Source organism: Ictidomys tridecemlineatus, chromosome 2 (genome assembly GCF_052094955.1).
Source record: "Ictidomys tridecemlineatus isolate mIctTri1 chromosome 2, mIctTri1.hap1, whole genome shotgun sequence".
Lineage (NCBI taxonomy): Eukaryota > Metazoa > Chordata > Mammalia > Rodentia > Sciuridae > Ictidomys > Ictidomys tridecemlineatus.
In genome coordinates this window covers 117,083,505-117,104,288 of record NC_135478.1, presented here as the reverse complement: position 1 = coordinate 117,104,288, position 20,784 = coordinate 117,083,505, and the positions used below count along the sequence as shown (strand labels likewise).

Sequence of the window (20,784 nt, the reverse complement as noted above, 5' to 3'; positions counted from 1 at the left end):
TGCGCGCTTGGTCCATGGCTAGGGTACTGCGCGCTCGTGGATCTGAACACCAAGACCCACGCGGAAAGCCGGAAGGAGAGACAGATCGGAGGTGTCTTGATGACCTTTTGGATAGAAAAACGCTCCTCCAGAGGGTTTATAAACTACGAGTCATAAAAGGAACGGGAGAAATAAACTGGATTCACCCAAACTAAAAACATCTGCTTCATCTAAATGCGTCCTGAAGAAAATGACTCTGCAAGCCACGGGCCGGTGGGAAACGTTGCCAAGCATATATCTGCCCGAGGACCTGCGTCCAGAACATAGAAAGAACTCTTCCAACTGGGCCATAAAGGGATCAACCATCCAATAAAAACAGCCTTGCAGGGACACTTCATGTGAGAACACGCACAACTGGCCGTAGACACCTGGCAAGGGTCTCGCGCTGTGAGTCATTAGAGAAATGCCCACTAAAGGGCCGAGGGCTGTGTCCCCCGCCCGCTGTACCAGCCAGAATCAAAACACCGCCCCCAGCCACGCGGGCAGGACGGGAGGGGCTGGGACTCTCCCATGTGGGTGGGGAAATAGAAAATGCCGGAATGTCACTGGTCACTGGAAATCAGTTTGGTGACTTCTCCAGAAGTTCAATATCCATCTATCCACCTGGTGTCCCCGCTGTTGGACTCCTGGGTATTTATCCAAGAGAAATGAAAACAAATGTCCATAAAAAGCTCTGAATAGAAATGTTATGATGAACCGCCAATTGGAAAGAGTCCAAATATTATCTACAGGAAGACGGATAAAAGGCTGGGCTACATTTAGATAACGGGAGACTTTTCAGCATCGACAAAAACAGAATTTAAAAAAAAAGGGATTCATTCAATAACATAGGTGAGTATCAAAAAGGTTTGCCGAGCCGGGCGTGGTCACACACGCCTGTCATCCCAGTGGCTTGGGAGGCTGAGGCAGGAGGATCATAAGTTTGAGGCCAGCCTCAGTAAGTTAGTGAGGTCCAAGGCAACTCAGGGAGATCCTGTCTCTAAATAAAATATAAAAAGGGCTGGGGACGTGGCTCAGGGGTTAAGTGCCCCTGGATTTGATCCCTGATGTAAAAGTAAGCTTTGCTGAATAAAAGAAATCTACCCTCAAAGTACAGTTTGCATGATCCTCTTTGCAGAAAAATTTAGAGGAGGCAAAATTCACCGAGGATGGAACAAAGCCAGGCAGTGCTTGCTTGTGAGGGGCAGGGGAGGAGGGTTTTCCTGGGAAGGAACATGAGCCAGAACTCCTAGGATGATCAGAAATGATCTGTCCTGACATGACTTTGTCAAAACAGACTGATTGGCACATTTGAGATCCGAGGATTTCACTGTCTATAAAATAGACCTTAACAACAAAAAGAGACGTACAGGTCATTCGTATTGATATTGCCACTGTTGGTTTATGTGCCCCAGGCACTGAGGTCTTCTCTTGAGAGTGCCACAGAGGCAGGACTGTCTCTCTTGCCCCTTCTTGGTTCCGTGGTGAGCAGCACCATGCCTGGCACATAATAGTTCCTCAACAAACGTTTGTTGAATGAATTCTTAATTGATGAGGTAAAGGGGTATTTGAAGAGGAGCAGGAGTGAAAGAAAGTCCTGGCTTCAAAACAGCCGGGTTGGGAGAGACGCAGCCCTGGTACTTACGGCCTCCGGCATCTCTGCTCTGGTTTGCTGGACAACTGGGGCTTGGTTAACGCTCCTATCTATGTATTTACAAGACAGCCCAGAGGCTGCTCAGGATGAATTCAGCATCTCCGAGAAATCATTTGCTTTTAGGAAAGAAGTTATAAATATTCCCTGCCCGGCTCAACAGAATGGCTCCACTGGGTCCCCCAGAATCAGTCCTTAAAAGCATCACTTTACTTACACAGGAAAGCACACCGGGGGGAGGTGGGGATGGGTCCGGAGAAAGGAAGGGCACTGATGGGCAGGACGGAGGACAGACCGCGCCCAGCCCTGGGTGGGCTCAGACCCTGCACGTGCACCGTGTCCTTTATCTGTCCTGACGCTGCTTACAGGGGTCACTGTCCATGTTCCCAGATGAGAACCGAGTCTTGGGAGAAGCTGCAGAGAGGGGGCAGGACGTGCCCCACACAAGGTGGGGGGGGGTTCCACTACTTTCTGGGCACTGAGGGTTGAACTCAGGGACCCTTGGCCACTGAGCCCCACCCCAGCCCTATTTTGTACTTTATTTAGAGACAGGGTCTCCCTGAGCTGCTTAGGGCCTCACTTTTGCAGAGGCTGGCCTTGAACTCGATCCTCCTGCCTCAGCCTCCCAAGGCACTGGGATGCCAGGCAGGGGGCACTGCGACTTCCCACGCCCTCCTCAGGGTTCCCGTTTACTCCAATGATGGAATCTTCACTGCCACAACCCGAATCGAACCTATTTGGAGGTTTTCTGTGTCCATCACTGAAGAGTCATGACAGGTCTCCTCCCTGATAAAAATGTTTTTTGTGACATCAACGCTCTATAGATTTTTAACAGGGCGCCCGTGAGGTAGTTTCCGCTTTATTTTCCTCCACAGACATTTTCTGCTGACCGTCTATTTATGCCCATGTTTATTGTCTGTGTCCCCAGCTAGCACATTCCCCACTGAAAAGCAGCAGCGTCCCCTGCCTGTCCCCACCCGGTCCCTGTGGGAACAGCGCCCGGGAGGCGTTGGGCACATACTGGTTGCGTGGAGACGTCTGGTGGCACCCGAAGAGAATCTCGCAGAAACGTTCGCCCGGGTGCCAGGCCCAGGGAGGCTGTGTGCATCTGTCCCCGACACCCGCAATGGCTTTTCCCTGTGTGGTCACCGGTCACTTTTCCCAGTGACCACACAAGTGACAGTCACCATGGATGAGCTCAGCACCCTCACTGTGGGTAGCACGCGTCGTGAACTCAGTTGTGACCCCCTAAAGTCCAGATGCTGGAGTCCAAGTCCCCACGGCTGCAGACTGCGAGGTAGGCGTGGACAGGGCCTCCTGAAATGACTCCATGTAAAGGAGGCCCTTGGGTGGCCCTGGTCCAGCCTGACTAGCAGGAGGACACAGGGACACGCGGAGGGCCACTGGGGGTACGAGGACACGGAGGAGAGGCCCTGAGGGGACAGCAAGAGGGCACTGTCGGCCAGCCACGCAGAGGAGCCCCCAGGGAACCACGTGCCCAGCGCCCACCCTTCAGACCCTCAGACCCCAGAACAGACCCTGCGGCCCAGCCCCCAGGCCGCCGCATCCCCAGGGATCTCTGGTGAACTAATGGTCGTCCTCTGCTCCCTCCTGAAGACCAGGCGCCTAGGAACCTCTTCTCCAAGATGGGGAACTGCCCCACGAAGGCAGTGACCTCTCCAGGCACCAAGGCCCTGGGGGTCCCACCGTGGGAGCCTGGGGCCCTGGCACGAGCCACCCGTTCTCCACGCTGACCCGAGTGTCAGTGGGCGGGGCGCCAGGGCCTCTGACCATCCACAGATGGCTGCCCCCCATCCCCCCATGGTCCAGCTGTCTCCGACGAGCTGGGGCCTCCTGTGACTGGCAGGCTGGTGGCGGACAGTCCCCAGGGCACTGGCCTGTGATCCCATGGACAGGGGGACACACCAGCAACGGCGAAACACGTCCACCCCTGTCCCCGTGCACCCCCCCGTCCCCCCACGCCCTTCAGGACACGTGCTCCTACTGGCTGTCACGAGACCCCATGGAGGGGAGACGGTATAGAGGGACTCGGGAGAGGACGGCCACCTGCAGCCCAGGAGAGGGGCCGCCCGAACCTGTGCGCCAACGCATTGATCTTGGAGGCGACCACCTGTGGTTGAGGCCACTCGCTCTGCCGTCCTCCCACAGTGGGGCTGCGGCCGGCCACATCAGCAGGGTCCTGGGGTGGAGTGCGTCTGGCAGGACGGGGCGTCCACGCGGGGGAATTTGGACAGAGGCGGCGCCGGCTGTCCAGACGCAGCAGCATGGCCCTCCCCAGGCCCCTCTGTGGGAAGGGACTCAGCAGTGCGCCTGTCCTCCAGGGCGCTGTAGAACTGCCGCAGACACCGCAGGAACACAGAGAGGGCCAGCCACCACGGACAGCTTCAGGGTCACCAAGAGGTCGATGCTTGGACACAGGCACCGAGCCACACGGCCGGACCACGTGCTCCGGTGTGCTTCACGGTCTGCGTGAGCATCATGGGTGTGTGTGCAGGGTGTGCATCTGTGCAGCTGTGGGGACGGCGGGGGGTGGACGTTCTTCCGCTCGTGGGCAGGGACGGTGCGTGTCGGTGCCTGGGCTCACCACTGGATCATTTGCAGAGAGACAGACAAAGGAACGGAGCCGGCCAGCGGGGCAGGGGGAGGGAACCGAGAACAGCCTGGATTTCAGCTTGATGATCAGGGAAGACTTCCCGGAGGAGGGGGCACTTAAGCTCACGTGGCCAGGAGGGAGGAGGAGGAAGGCCACTGCAGGGGGACAGGAAGGGGAGACACTGGGGACACTGTGGGCCCGTCCCATTCTTTGGAGTCCTTATGTCCCCAGGTACACCCGAGAGCCCTCCGGAGTCCCAGGTGGCGTGGTCACAGAACAGAGAGGCCCGGATACCAAGGAAGACGGCTTTATTTTGTACAGACCAAGCACACGGGCGCCCGGGCCCCCAGCGGGAACTGCCTCCTGGGTCCTTCTCCCTCTCGGGGGTGGCTGTGTGGGCGGCTCCGGGCCCGGGGCCCCGCGAGGCCTGGCCAGTCTCTGTCTCCAGGCGGCTGTGGAGCTGGGGAGACTCCGAGGACGGCATCTCCAGAAGCTGGGGACAGACGCAGGTCAGAGCTGTGAGAGGTGACGGGGTGCAGGGGGGCTCGACGGGGGGCTGGCACTGTGTGTTCCCAGGGGGTCACTGTAGAGCCTGCCCCGGGGTGGGGTGGAGAAGGAGCCGCAGAGGGATCAACTGGAGAGTTTTCTAAAGGACCTGCTCCAGATTGGCTCAAGATGAAGATCCACGGGTCTCCGGGAAGGCCCACGGTCAGGCCTCCATCCCCAGCCAGATGCTAGTGGGGGCGGGGAAACCCCAAGAGGCGGGCACCGTGTGTGGGGGAGGGTCCTCTGGTCCTTGGGGGGCTCTTGGTAGAGATTATGGTGAGAGGCTTTGCCATTTGTTCCCAGCAGGAAGTACTGTCTCGCCACAGGCCTCAAAAGCAACAGAGCCCACCCATCATGGACTGGAATCTGCAAACTGTGAGCCCAAACCAACCTTTTCTCTTTATAAGATGATTCGGTATTTGTTACAGTAACAGAAAGCTGACAAATACAGGACCACATTTCCAAGTGCAAGGTCACCTGGCAATTATGGCATCTGCTGGGTGCCAGGCTCTGTGCTAGGGGTCGCCTGTATTCTTGTTAAACCTTCAATGTCACTTGAAGTCATTAGCATTGTTATCCCCATGTTCCAGCCGAGGGCATGATGACACCCCTTGCCCAAGGTCTTGTGACTAGTTGCAGGAAGAACTAAGACTGGGCTCCAGTTTGCTTCCAAAGTCCATCAGCCGTGGGGAGAGGGGCCACACGTGGAGGTCCAGTGTGGGAATCAAGGGCATTCTTAGGCAGGTGCTCTGCTCCTAGGGTGAGCACCTCTGGAGAAGCACCTTGCTTGGGGGAAGGAAGGGGACTCGGGATCTTACAAAACCATAAAAAACAGCAGAGACAAGATCTTCTTGGGCCATTTCTGCCAAGGACCATTCCCTGGATGGACGCATGCCCTTTACTTGGCCTTTGAAATGGCTTCCTACGCCCCCAGGAGCATGATAATGTAAATGAGTCTCAGATCTTCACTTGGTAATTGGGAGCAGAGCGGAGGCCATGTGGAGTCAAATTAACTTGCTCTGATGGAGTGCAAGCGTGTCCCGCGGAGGGGGCAATGGCTTTTTGATGGGCCGAGGTGTGCAAACGGGCGGGGTGGCAGCTGGTGGGGGTCAGGGCAGCCTGGGGCAGGGTACACACGTGCTGTTGGAGCCCTGAAGTCCTGTGAATATCCTGAGCTTCGGGGACCGGGGGTGGCGGAGGCTGTGGCTCTAGGCCAGCTCCCAGCTCACGGATGCAGACACCTGGATGGCGCATCTAAGGGGCCATATTAGGCGCAGGAGAGGAGTCCACCCGGGTGATGGTGCAGCAGTGACCTAACCTCGCTGACCCTCGAATGTCCACCTGCCGCCCCCCTCCTTGGACTTCAGTGGCCCTCTATGTGATGCAGTAGTTGGGCTCTGCCCTTCCGGGGTGGGGACCAGTTGTCCCCAGGGATGGAGAGGGGGCCCTAGATCCTGCCCACCCCCAGGTGCAAAGAGTTCAATGACCTCAGCTGGGGAGCCTTGAAACCTCGGGCTCCTCCTTCAGGATCCCCCCACGGGACCCCCTGGCCTCCTGCTGCATCTGCATTTATCTTGCAAGGGGACCACAGGTGGCCCCTGCACAGGGCGTCTGCTTTGCAACCCGCAAGACATTATTTTGGCTAAAACTGCCACAATCCTGGGAGCGTGGGTCAGGGAATTAAAGGCAGAAACACCACGGGCTTTCTGCAAGGCTCACGGCGGCCCCCCGCGGCTCCACGCCCCACCTGCCGCCTTACCTGCAGGGCCCTACTTCTGGAGGTATTTCTTCATTATGCTCTCCACGTCCTCTTTCCTCTCTGCGCCTGGCTCTCTGTTCTCGGGGGACAGTTGTTCTCCACCGTCGCCCTCCAGTCGCGGGGCTCTCGGCCGACTCTTGATGCTGTCGGCGCTTTTGAAGGACACAATGGAACTGGAGGAAGAAGACGAGTCGGAGAGGTGTGCGGGGTCCTCCTTGGACTCCGGGCTCTTTTTCAAAATGGTTTTGATGCCCGAGACAAAGGGGCGGTCAGCCTCTTCCATCTCAAGGTGGACACTCGAGTGCTTAGAACCTTTGTGCCCATCTTTGGCTGCTCCGGCCAAGGATGGAGGGGTCTCGGGCTTCCGGATGGCAGGGAGAAAGTCGTCGAAGTCCACGCTGGGCTTGCGTCTGATGTCCAGGCTGGGGCGCGTCCAGCTCAACGGGTCGCTGTCCACGGGCTCCTCCATGAGGTGGGCAAACTGACGGTTCTGGAAGACCAGCGGCTCCTTCCCCAGGTCCGGGCAGCCCGCGTCATCCACCGAGGACTCCAGACACCTCCTCCGAGGTCGCAGTGTGGGTGACAAGAGCGTGTCCCTGGGCAGGGTCGGGGGGCTCGGTTTTCTCCCCAGGGTGGGTCCCGACTCCAAGAGGGACTCGCACGAACCGAACCGGGTCTTGAGCTTCTCGGGCAGCTGGGTGGTGCCCTCCGCGCCCTCGGAGGAGGAGATGCATCTCAGGCTGGTGGAGCGCAGCAGACCAGCCGCTGTCCCCGCGGCCCCCTCTTCTTCCAGGGGTGACCTGGCCCGTGACCTCAGGAACAGCTCTCCCTCGTCGCTGCTGGCCCTGCCTCTCCTGAGCGTGGAGGCGCCGGTGGTCTGGTAAATGGGGAGGGTGGGCCAGTCCTCCAGGCCCAGAGGGGGCCCTTGTCCTCTCTGGGCCCTTTTCTTGCGAAGCCCTTCCACGAACTCCGAGAGGGCCGCCGACGGGCTGGGCAGCTTCTCCCGGGGCAGCGGGGACGCATCTGGACTCGGAGGAGCCAGGGGAAAAGGCAGAGCCCCCGACCTCTCCGCGGGCTTTCTGTGGACACCAAACCTGTCCCCATCCTCCAAGGGGCAGGACTTCTGTGGGCGGGCGGAGCGCGGGGACACATGGCCTTCTCTGGAGGTCTTCCTGCCGCCGTCCCAGGCTCTGCCGAGCGCCGACGCTGCCCGGCTCCCCCCAGCATCTCTGGCCTCTTTGTTCGCCCTGGGACAAGAAAAATGCCGTCAGTCGAAATTGTGCGGTTCATACGATTTGTGCAATTGCCGCGAGGGCCGCCGCTAAGCGCGGGCACTAAGATTATTTTTTCTTTGGCAAAAGCCGTCTCCACCTCACTCTCAAATGAACCGTGTGATTTAATGTGCAGATTCAAGCCATGTCAATGATTTCTTGTTGCTTTCTGAAATGCAATTTCTGACTATAATTAAGCCCAGCTAAGTACATTGGAGTCGATTGGAACTGTGGCGGGGACGGGTGACTTAGATTCATGAGGCCTCCTATCTGACACCGAGGGACCCGTCATCCCAGAGCCGACTGCGAAATCAGCAATTCGCTTCTCCAAGAGTGGAGGGGACGGGGGGGGGACGGGGGGGGGCAAGCCCAGGACACCCACCAAGGAGGCTTCGGAGGATCAGGGACCCCAGTGTGTGTCTCAGGGGCACGTTCCCTGATTATTTCATGGACTGGGGTGGGTCCCCCCAAAAGGACAGAGTCACATGAAATCATCTTGAAACCGACTCTATACTCAAGGGACAGGCGGGTGCTAATCTGGGACACAGCAACCTCGGCTTTTATGCAGAGGGACAGAGCCCCAGCTGAGTCCAAAACACACTGCCCCCCAAAAGTAGGAGCTGGCGGCAGGGTGGGACTGCAGACTGTTTCATGAAGGGCATGGCCGGGCGCGGTGGCACAGGCCTGTCATCCCAGCAGCTCCGGAGGCTGAGGCAGGAGGATGGCGAGTTTTAGGCTAGCCTCAGTAATTTAGAGAGGCCCTAAGCCACTTAGCGGGACCCCGTCTCTAATTAAAACATAAAAAGGGCTGGGGATGTGGCTCAGGGTGGAGCACCCCTCCCTTCAATCCCTGGGGCAAAAAAAAAAACAAAAAAAAAACAACGGAAGGATCCTCTACAGCAGAGACCGGACCCATCGGCCTTTTCTTTAATAACTAGAATCTGTGTCCTCCTCTAAGAGAAAGCACCTCCTCCCTGCCCACCGCCGCCAAGCACAGGGCAACACCTAATGTCGCCTTTGCCAACGCAGGAAGCCGCGGGCAGGGGTCCCTAGAGCAGCCTCTCCAAGGACCAGGCGCGAGGCTCAGAGCTGCGTGGCTCCAACTGTGGCAACAGAGAGGGACAGGGCCAGCCCGTGACACACCAAGGGTGGCTCGGATCTGGCGAGGCTCGGAGGAAGGTGGCCCATGGCTTTGGAATCTGGAGAGGAAGCCAAGCCAAGGCCCCTGGAGGTCATGGCCTGGAAGGGACCCAAGGGCCCAGACACCCTGGGGGTCTTTCCAGGGGAAGGGGCGGGGCCTCTGGAGGAGGGATGTTTTCACTCCCTGAATTCTTACGTTGAGACCCAGCCCCCAAGGTGGTCCTGGTGGCAGGTGGGGCCTCTGGGGGCCACACTGGGTGCCCAAGCGGGGGTCCTGCTCTCATGATGGTCAGCGCCCTGACCGGCCCCAGGGAGCTCCCCTGCCTGCTCCTCCTGTGGGCACCCGGCACCGAGTCTGCGGGCTCCTCCTCCTTGGATTTCTCAGCCTCTGGGACGGGAAATGACTTTCTGTTGTTGATAAGCCGCCGGCCCAGGGACCAAGACAGGCACCGGCCACTGCCTCCCTGGGATCCGGAGGCCAGACGCCACCATCCCACAAGCCTCTCTTCTGGGGTGGGCGGGGGCTCCCTGGGCCTAGAACCTGTGGCGGGCACCAGGCCACAGCGGGTCCTGTTGAAGGCTCCACGGGACGGACGGGTGGTGGGCTGGTGTGGTCCTGCGGTGGGGGGAGGTGGTGGAGGAGGGTCCATCCCACAGCCCAGGCAAAGAGGAGGCCCTCGGGCGTGGGTGGAGCAGATGAGCTGCCTCCTCTCCTCCTCCGTCCCTCTCCCCTGTGGCCGGCTCCTTCCTCCTCCTGGCCTGCCGTCTGGTGACCCCCCTTGTGCACTCTGCCTGCTGTGTGGGGACAGTTCAAGTCCTTCCTGCCTCGGGGCTTTGTGCTGGCTGACCCCTGGCCTGAACAGCCCTTCTGCCACCTTTATGCACCCCACCTTTATGCCCCCCGTGGGGCAGGCAGAGTGGTGAGACGCCCTCAGGCAGCACCCGGCCCGTCCAAGGGGTGAACAGCTGCGAGGAGCAATTCAGAGCCCAGGGAAACAGGGACAGGTCACACCCATCAACACTGAAGGTGGCCGCCATCACAGAGGCTCCCTGAATCTGCAGCGCCCGCCCCGTCCCTGGGCCCAAGGAAGTCCACAGAGGGACACGCAGGAGGATGGGCAGGCAGGCCACCATGCCTGTCCCTCCCATCACTTCCTCCCCCACCAGCTAAAAGCAGAGCCACACAACTTGCCCGAAGCCTCTGTCTCTTCTCCTAAGCCCTCCTGTCACTTTCTGTCCCCATCACAGCTGGACACGGGCTGAGAGAGGGCTCCTTCATAATTACCCCAGCTGCGTTTGTCAGCACTTCGGAACGCCCCCACCCCAGCAAGGTGCCATTCACACTCCTTTATTTATTTGGATTCTTTTTCTTTTTTAATAAACAGCTTGGAGCTGCCGGCTGGCCTGCTGCAGAGCTGACAAAAGACATTTCCTCCTGTCTCCGTCCTGAAAGGAGGTGGGCATGATGAATGTGAGGTGTCTTGGGTGCTCTTCCCATCCATCACCTGCCACCTGGGGGTGACGGCACCAAGGCTGCCTGTCGCGGAGTCTCCAGGGACTCTGCTGTCTGTGTGTCTCAGGTCCCACTGCCACTGTTGGCTGCAGATGCCAGGACAGGGCGTGAGAGAGAGGGGCAAGAGAAGCTGGAGGAGGGGGAGGGGGAGGGGGAGGAGGGAGAGGGGGGAGGGGGAGGGGGAGGAGGGAGAGGGGGGAGGGAGAGGGGGAAGGGAGGAGGGGGAGGGAGAGGGGGAAGGGAGAGGGGGAGGGGCAGGGGAGGGGGAGGGAGAGGGGGAGGGGAAGAGGATGAACAGGAGGAAGAGGGGAGGAGGAGGAGCAGGGGGAGGGGGAGGGGGAGGAGGAGGAGGAGATGATGATATGGGAACAGATACTGGAAGTGCCACTCCAGGTGACAGGCAGGGCCTGGAGGACGAGGTTGGCTGCAGAGAAGGCTGGGTCTGAATCCCAGTCCTTCCCTTTCCAGCCGGGTAGCACACAGGCCTCCCCTGGCTTGGTGGCTGGAGTGGCCATGGTGGTGACTTAGCTTACAGGGCTCTGTGAGGAATTAGGAAAGTGTCCCTGGCGTATTCCGCATCCTGAGTGTAGCTGTTCTTGCTCCATCTGCCCCAGGTCCCCAAGCAAAGCAAAGGACACAGCCGTCCAGGCGCTCATGCACTCGGGCCCTTGAGGCTGGTTCTGCATCCGTGGGTTCGACAGACCGACCGGAGTGTTTGAAAAACGCAGCATCTGTACACAGGCCGACTTTTGAATGGTCACGATGTCCTAAAACACGGTGTCCCAACTGTTCACACATTTACATCGTGTGAGGTTTCGTAAGAGATCTAGAGGTGATGTACGGCACACGGACGATGAGTGTGGCTTATGATAGACACCATGATGGGTTTTGGGTTTTTTTGGGCGGGGGGGGGTACCTGAGGCCCTCGACCACGGAGCCCCATTCCCAGCCCTATTTTGCATATAATTTAGAGACAGGATTTCATGAGTTGCTTAGGGCCTCGCTGTTGTTGAGGCTAGCTTTGAACTCACGATCCTCCTGCCTCAGCCTCCCTAGTCACTGGGATGACAGGCGTGTGCCACCACGCCCGGCATATTTTAAAAATCTGAAGATTCTTTTTCCTTTGCTGACTCCAGCCATCAAGGCCAGAGAGTGGAGTCGGAAGTGGCTGCTTCAGTTGCAAGCCAGCCAGCTGCTGGGACAGTGTCCCCTGCCTGGACCCCACCCGTCCCTGCCAGGTTACCCTGTGAAGCATCTGCTTGGTTTTTGTCTGCAGTGCTCAACACAAGTCGCTCGGGGGCTGAGGAATGAGACAGGTCTGCCTGTGTTTCTTACAGGTCGCTGGTCAAGGTCACCGCCCACCCTGCACAAGAGGAAGCTGGAGCTCCCTGGTCAGCAGCCCTTTGCTCCAGGACCCGCTGCTGAGCGGCAGAGCCTGGATGTGGAGCCCGTGAGTCCACAGGAAGTTCCTCCCTCCCTCCTCTGCCGCAGCCACTCGCCCAGGCAGAAGGCGGAGAGGAGGACCCTGGTTGAATTTACATCATTTACATCTATGTGTTTTTCAAGATCCACCGAGATGGAGATGCGCCGATCAACACGGTGAAGTCCAAGCTAAGGAGACGCTGGATTCACAGGCATTAGACACGATCACAGAGCAAAAGAGCGATTCCCAGGTCTGAGCCTAGTCAGAGGCTGGGCCAGCCGGCGGCTTCAGGAAACCCAATGCAGATTCAATGACACCATGCATTGTCCCCAAAGGTGGGCTGTCACCCCACGGCCTCATCCACACCCTGAAATTATGGAGGAGATTAAAGATGTATTGATGCGCTTTAATCCTGGCAAAGCCCAGGATGGGACAGCAGATGTCCTTTTACGATGGCCCAGAGATACAGCCACCGTGTCCAAGATGACACGAGGAGCTGACACAGGCCCACACTAGGTGCCAGGCAGAGCGGGAAGCCATCGTAAAGCTCTGGGTTGACACCGGTGAGTCCAGGTGATGAGCCGATATGAGCTGTTGCTTTTGACTTTGTGGACACCACTGGATTTTATCTTCACCAGGGTCCTCTGAAGCAGCCCCTAGATCCTCTTCCCAAGTACAAATGAGGCTCAGAAAAGATAGATCATGGTAAACAATGGAAGACAGGATGGAAACCAAGGGCCCCATCCCACTCCCCCTAACCACCCAGCTGCACTGCCCTTTATGATCCCATTTTACAGATGAGGAAGCTGAGGCTTGGACAGGTGCAGGGGTGTGCTGAGGAGCAGCAGGGCTGAGACGCCCACCCCGGTCTAGCTATAATGCTAGGCTGGCTCCATGCAGTGGAGAATATCTACAGTTCACGAAGCTCTCCTGCCCATTTCTATGAATCGATAAACCAAGACAGACAACCAAAGGGGGGTAAAGACATATAGGGCAAAGACTTCATCAGACACTTCATCAACGAGGATGTCTCAATAAAGACATGAGCACGTGTTTACTTAGGAGGGAAATGTAAGCTCAAAGCAAAATCTGATACGGCTCATATCAGCTAGAATGACTAATTTTTTTCAAATAATGAAAACAGACTTTGGCAAGGACGTAGAGAGCCGGTGTCAGGAATGGAAATCGCTGGAATTCAGGAAACTGAAGTTCAGCCATGCGCTCCTGTAATCCCAGCCAGCCGAGAGGCCAGGGCGGGAGGATCCCAAGTTCAAGGTCAGCCTCGGCAACTTAGCAAGACCCTGTCTCAAAATGAAATCTATAAAAGGGCCGGGGATGTGGTTCAGGGGTGCGGCACTTGCTGGGCATATAAGACCCTGGGTTCAATCCCCAGCACCGCAAAAATGAAAACAAGAAAACATACTAGAGCTGCAGAGGTACCTATGATTTCTGGATACACACCCAGCAGAAATGGGTGTATCTGTGCGATAAGATGTGTGCTCCCTAGTGTTCGGTGTGGCACGGGTCCTAGGAGTCCTAGGCTGTGGAAGTTGGGTGCGGAGAGGTGCCCAGTGCCAACACGTTGTCCAAGGAGCCACCCTGGACAGGTGCGCCCAGGTGGAGCGTGGCGGAGGATACGGGGCTCATTCTTAGGACCCACGTCCCTCCTGGACAGGTTCCCATGCCAAGGAGGCTGTGTCCTGCCTACGACTCCTTGGACAGCAGGTCGTTGGAGTGAAAAACAACTAAACTGCCCACTAATGTCTTAGAAGAACCAAGTCCACAGAGACTCAGGGACCTGGGCGTCCTGGAAAACTACTAAGATGTCAGCGTCAGCTAAGAAACAGTCCAGGGGTTGGTGCCTGGAGGGAAACCCTCTGCCCATCTTGGGGACTTCTGTTTGTCCTGTGGGGTTTGGAATGAGTGCCGCCATCACCTGGCAGGAAAGATGGCAGTCACGACGAAGACGCAGGATCCCAGCACCATTAATAATAAAGTGAGCGTCTCCTCATTCCGCATCCGCACAGGGAACACTACAGATGGGGACTGCCCCACGGAGCTGCCAGTGATATTCCGAGGCAGATGGCTCCCTGTGTGCTGTGGGATACTGAGTGCCATCTCTGGGCTCTAACGGGCCGGATGCAGAAGCACCTCTCTCCCCAGTTGTGACAACCCACAATGTCTCTAGAGATCGTCAGTCACCTGCAGGGGAACCGCAGTCATGGGCTACAGACACCCACGTGGCAGATCTCACCAACAAAAGCCAGGCCCAGGAAGAGCGGGTCCTGGAAGCTTCTGTTCACAGGTTCAAGGCCAAGCACATCTAGTGGGAGGTGCTGGAAGACTGGTCACTTTATTATTAAGTATACTCAAGATGGATTAAGAGGATCCTGAGCTTCGGTTCCAAGAATGCACAGACCCGTAAATAAATGTACTATTGAAAGAAGATTAGCGGAGGCTGCTTAACCTATTTTGAGAACAAGCTGTTTTCAACGGCTAAGTGCCACCATTCGCATTCCCATAATTAATGAGCTAATTACAAAGTGGTCCTATCTAATCATTTAAGCAGCCCTCACATGACCCACGCCTGGCTTCACGCTTGGTCGAGAATACTGCATTTCCTTGAGAGCAATACAACTTCATCTAAAAGAAAGAAAGAAAGAAAGAAAAACAACAACAACAACAACAATACCTGCAATTTGCACCTTTTCACGAATTCAAGTCAGCCTTGCACCAAATTAAAACCAACAGGCCTGGCGGTGGTATCTAAATCTTTCTCTCTTAAACCAAGCACCTCAAAGCCAGGAGTAGAGGCTCAACGTGTTTACGGAAAGCAAATTTTCCCCAGCAAAGAAAAAGTTGTTACACCATCTTTTAGCCCGACGGAGAGCAGTTGTGTGAAATCGGCACCAAAGCAAATGATACATACAACAGTAATTAGCGAAGATTACACAGTAATTAAAATCACGATGATTATGTGAGTGAGAAAGATTTATACAATAATCTCCCCGCTCCCCGTGCAGGATGTGGCAAGTCCAAGAGCCACTCGAGAGCCGGGCTGGGCGGCCAAATCGAATCACAGCCCTGCTAAAGATGCGGTGAGAGACGGGCCACCGAAATCAAGGCATAAATGAAGTCTCTGACCAAGACCCCGGCTTTTGTTTGGGTTTCCCAAGGTTTCACAGGGACTCGGAACCTCTGCCAGGTCTGTCTCACTGTCCTCGTCATCTGGTCCCATAGTTCCTCTTCCCCTTGGGGGAGGGGAGGAGCTACGCTTCCCATTTTTATCCACCTAGTAATATTCTGCTTCAGTCAAGGTGCCCATAGTCCTCTGGGGAACCCTTCCTGCCCCCATGTCCGGTGGTCTCCTGGGACTTTCCCCGTCTCCCAGAACAGGTGAGAACCGTGACCCAGAGTGCACAGGCCTGAGCTTGGGGTCGTTGGCCACCATCTGGCTGCCTCAGAAAGCTCATGGGCAGCCGAGCAGAGAGGCTGGTGAGAGGCCCCGTCCCCAGGATGGCCTTGAGTTCCCGAATCCCAGGGTCCCCAGGGGAGCAGAGTCTTCCAGATGAGGGACCGGTTGACTCTGGGAATGACAGGGAGGGAGGACAGGCTGGGGTGACCCAAGATCCCCAGCTCGAGTGGCTTCATGAGTGACAGAGGCCCCTCCCATCATCATGATGACACAGGTCGGGGGGACGAGCTTCCCCGGCAGGTCAGGGAGGACAGGCAGTGTCAGCCAGAACCCCGGCAGGCGACCGAGAGCACCTTCAGCTAAGACAGAGCCGTTTAAGACCCGGGAGAAGCCGAGAGCGAGTGGTCTAGATTTGGGGGTCACTTGCCCACATCTGGGGATGCAAATCAAAGACAGTCGCCCGCCCTCAGGTGGAGAGAGGAGCAGCCAGGTGAGCGGGGACACGGTGCACCCCCGCTTTGGGGAGGTCGGGCGGGAAGAGCCTGGGCGTCAGTCTGAGGAGCGCCAAAGGACAGGCATGTTGAGGTCAAGCCAAAAGTTTTAAGAGTGTTTGACGGCAGCCACGCTGGGGAGAAGTTAGAGAAAGCCAAGGACGGAGAAGGCCCCCTGGTTGGTGTCACGGGGACATCTGATGTCATGGAAAAGGTTTGGATGTGCTGGTGAGGGCGGGCTCTGGGGCGTGGTCAACTGAGGCAGAGAGACAGACAGGGACAGGTGACTTCTCCCTTTGGGGAAGTCTGGATGTGAAGGGAAGGAGAAGCCACTCAGCCAGGCCGTGGACAGGACGGAGTTTAAGATGGAGGGTTTGAGCTGGGCGTGGGAGCGCACACCCATCACCCCAGCGGCTCTGGAGGCTGAGGCAGGAGGATGGCGAGTTCAAAGCCAGCCTCAGCCACAGCGAGGCCCTGAGCAGCTCCGTGAGACCCTGTCTCTAAATAAAACAGAATAGGGCTGGGGACAGGGCTCAGCGGTCCAGGGCCCATGAGTTCAATCCAGGTACCCCCGCCCCACCTCAAAACATGGGGAGGACCCCGTGGTATCCATGATTCCTCCAGAAAGAACAACTGGGACGGGAGGAACTGAGGCTGCAGGAGACGCAGGTCCCTGGGTGGGCTGGAGTGTTCACTGTTCTATCAGATGCGGCCAGCGGCTGACCAGGGAGCATCCTGCAGAGTCGGGTCAAGCAACGTCTATCAGCGCCCGGGCCCTCCCTGACGCCCTGCGGGACCACGGCTGGGTCAGCGGATGGGAGTCTCAGCGAGTGGGGCCCAGTGTCCCCTTGGAAACCTGCGGGGCTGGGAGGGCATTAGAGAGCCCGCGGCTTCAGGGGGCTGGAGGACAGGGGCGTGCCAACCCTGGGCAGCCCTGGTACCACCTGCCACCAGGCGCACAGAGCCCCCTGAACAAACTTTAGCTGCCACCACCAAGCCCGTAAATGCCATCCCCAGGGGCCACAGAGGTGATCGAGTGTCTCCGTCCCCAGAAGCACCTGCATCTCTCAGCAGCAGCTCGGCGGCCGCGCGGTAAATCACGGGGCTGGGTGCATTTCTCTGGGGCTGACATCTTCTGATGAATAGTGCGGGCTGTGAGCTCAGGCCCTGGCAGGAGACTGCCTTCCACTCTCTTCTGCTTTTAAAGTGACCTTCTTTCTCAGTCAAACTGGAAAGAACCTAGAGGCTTGTCTATGGAGCCCGGCCACACGCCAGGTGACACAGGGACTCTCACCTCCCAGTTCTTTGCTCTGCTCCTCCACCGAGTCTCCTAGCAGGGAGGAGGCTGGGCCCATTTGGCAAGCTCTGCACCCTGTGACCTGGAGAACCACTCGCCCGGGTGCCTGGGGACGCGTGTTTCCTGAAGCCTGACAGATTTATAGGAAAGATCTGGAAAGCACCTGAAAGTGAAATATGAAGGCCTACAGTTCGGCAAAGCAGGGCCAACCTCGAGATCTCTGGCAGGGATTTAAGTTTCTTTTTTTCTTTTGGTTTTGGTACCAGGGATTGAACTCAGGGGCACCTGACCACGGAGACACGTCCCCAGCCCCTGTTTTATGTTTTATTTAGAGACAGAGTCTTCCAGAGTTGCTTAGGGCCTCACTAAGTAGCTGAGGCTACCTCTGAACTCAAGATCCTCCTGCCTCAGCCTCCCGAGCTGCTGGGATCATGGGCATGCGTCACTGCACCCGGCTTTTGCAGGGATTTAAAAGAATAAGATGGGCTTTAGTGTACAGGTAAGGAAAGATCTCCAAGATACATTGTGAAGGGAAAGAAACACACCATCAGAATTCAGAAATAGTATACATAAAATAGCATCATGTAATATGTGATTTTTAAAAGCCAACAGATATGCCCTTTGCTACAAGTGCATATACATGACATAATTACAGAGAGAGAGGTGTGGAAGGGTGCGCTCCAAACAGAAGATGGCTGATCCCTGTGGAAAGGGAGCTAGGATTGGAGAGTTGGACAAGAAGATTTTAGTCTTCTATTTTAATTTCTTTTTTATTCGTGATACTACTGAGTGTGCTGGGGGCAGTGATCACCTACCCAGGCATGACTGGAACATAAAATGAATCGTGCCTCAACTTCACATCATGTTAGGAATCGGGAAATCATTTTATTTATATGAAGAAAGAAATTGATTCCTTTATCTTGAGATACAGATTTGTAATCATCCTTTCTTTACCTCGTCCAACACTTTCCTTTTAGAAGAAGAGGGGTGACTCTATTAGTTTTCCTGAAATCCAATATTCTTCTCATTATCAGACTAATGGTATTTACGCTATGATATCGTTGAATCCCCCCATCCCTGACCCCAGTGGAGATTTCATTCTAAAGCTCAGACATTTTGAATCTAGCTATAAATATTTCTCTGAAACTGGGCATGATAGGTTTGGATTCAGAACAAAAAAAGAGTTGAAATTCTGTACAGTGTTGGGATCCTGAAATGAAAGCCCACTAGAAATGTATTTGAAGACCTGGGCATGGTAGCCCACCCCGCTGTATTCCAGCTATTTGGGAGGCTGAAGCAAGAGGATCAAGGATTTGAGGCCAGCCTCAGCAACTTAGTAAGAGTCTGTCTCATATTAAAATAAAAAGGGCTGGGCATGTGGCTCAGTGGTAGAGTACCTGCCTAGCAAGTGTGAGGCCCTGGGTTCAATCCCCAGTACTGCAAAAATTAAAAAAATAATACTAATAAAGGAAAAGGAAAGGAAGGAAAAGAATTTGTAGGAAATTAATTTTGATTTTACCCATTTTGGGGTCTGGTGAGATCATTCAGTCCAGCCTAGAACACGCGGTGATCAAACCAGGGCAACCCGCATTTCCATTTTCAACATTCACCTGTGCTTCACCGTACGCTCTGGAGGGAGGACGTCCTCACAAGAGGACTGTGCAGCTCTCAGAGCTGGAGGGGCGGCCCTGGCCAGCGACCACCGTCATTCGGGTGAGATCCGCCCTCCGTAGACCTGGCTCTCCCTCCCTCTCTGTGATGAGCACTCTGGACTAGAGAAGCCCGATGCTTCTTTCCAACTCAGAGTGTCTCGAATTCTGGTTTGAATGATGATTCAAAGGAAAGGTCCACAGTGATCAGGGCTTCTCGCCATGGGCCCTGGCACGCAGTAGGCCCTGGACCAACCTCTTCTGCTGAATGTCGAATGCTAAATAACATTCCTTAAGCCCTTGTAGTAATAGGACACACTGTCCCCCCACACACACTCTGCCAGGTGATCAGTCCAACTCCTGGACAAACACCAGAGAGCCATGGTAGTGGGGCAAATCCAAAACCAGGCCTCAGCAGGGGTTCAGATCCTGACTCTTCCACTTACTCGCTGTGTGACATTGCGCCAACCATCCACCCTCTCTGAGCCACAATGGCTACCAAGCTATGGCTAAATAAGGTTCCTATTTCTGCCCTAGCCTTACTGCTATGATAATCATCCATTCACCAAACCCTTATTGAGCACAGACTGTAAGCCAGCCCTGGGACACTGACATGTCCCCAGGAGAGACAAGGAATTCCTTCTTACAAGTGTCCAAGTGGCTCGTTTGCCCCCTGAGGAGGCCTGGAGATGGCTGCTGAGCACCCACCTCCCTGAGGGGCGGCAGAGGACTGGCTCAGACCAATGCGGAGTCAGCTGCTGGGGCCTCCCGGGGTCTCACCATCTTCCTAACAGTGACTGATGAGATCCACCTCCTGGCGTTGCTCTGAGCATTCAGGTGTTCGTGCTCCTAAAGCAGCTAATTAGCTGAGCATGTCCTAGGCACCAGGCTCTGGGTGCAGAACACCATGCACATCCCCACATTTACCCTGACCACAACCCCAAATGATCCATGAGGAGGCACGAACAGAGAGGTTAAGCAATTTGCCCCAAATCACACAGCCGCTGGATCTGCAAATAAAAGATTGGACTCCAGAGGCTCTGACTTTAGGCGGTGCATGGAAACCACCCCACGCCCCACCGTCTCTCATGCAAATAGATGCGTAAGGTGTAAGCCACTGGTTATGGGTCCCTCTCGGGCACCCTACTATAATTTGATTATGAAACTTGCACCTCGTGTGACGGAGCATCGGTGTTCTCCTCTGGCCTCCCCACTTCTGCCTCTGCTGCCTCACGCACTGTGGGCAGGGGAGACCGAGGTCGAAGGGAAAGTCCTAACTTTTGCGGAGGACACGATCCTTCCTCCACAGGCCTTTGTTTTTAATTAACAGAAAAATCAGATGATCCCCAGATCCCCCCCTGCTTAAAGGGGTGCACTCACATTTTCTACCTCAAATATTTCCGTCTAGGATTAGCCCGGTGTGGGCCAGGCGTCTGCCATTTGCTGAACATGCCCAAGGGGCAGCGTGAAGCCCTGGCCCCTCTTTTGGTGGAGAGAGCCCCTGCTTCAGAGCAAACGAGGCTCCAGTCAGGAGGGAGGCCTGGGCCCCCGCTGGCCTCTGACTCTTCTTCCTGTCTATCTCTTGGGCCCTGGGTTAGGGGGGCCGGTGATGTCATCTTAATCATGCATCTGCTTCATCCGTGATTCCTGGTTTATGGCCATGAAGCCCTGATTACAAGAGGGTCGCCCTGGAGAGGAAAACCAGGCGGACTCGGAGAAATGGAGCTGGAAGCCCAGGGAGGGTGGACTTGATTCATGGGAGGAAGGGTGCACCCCGGGGCCAGTCTGTCGGGGAGCCCGCTCCGGGCAATCCTGTGGCCCATGAGCATCTCATCGTGGCCAGGGCCAAGAGGACCGGCATGGGTGGCATGGAACCGATGTGGTCCTGTCTCCCAATAAAATGAAACACCATCCAGCTCAACTTTCTCTTTTCTCTTTCTTCCTTCCTTCTTCTATTTATTTATTTGTTTTTAAAATTCTCAGTATATTGCCCAGGT

The 20,784-nt window shown here is 56.1% G+C and overlaps 1 protein-coding gene across 1 annotated transcript in view; it reads right to left on the bottom strand.

Annotated features, from left to right (window-relative positions):
• Positions 1-4,574: 4,574 nt before the first annotated feature.
• Myo18b (myosin XVIIIB) overlaps positions 4,575-20,784 on the bottom strand; it is an 82,775-nt gene continuing 66,565 nt past the window's right edge. Inside the window, exons 10-11 of the mRNA XM_078039636.1 lie at positions 6,589-7,835; positions 4,575-4,776 (exon numbers count right to left, since the gene is read on the bottom strand). Of these exons, the coding sequence (XP_077895762.1) occupies positions 6,599-7,835 (1,237 nt within the window). The 3' untranslated portion in view covers positions 4,575-4,776; positions 6,589-6,598. The remainder of the gene's footprint in view (positions 4,777-6,588; positions 7,836-20,784) is intronic.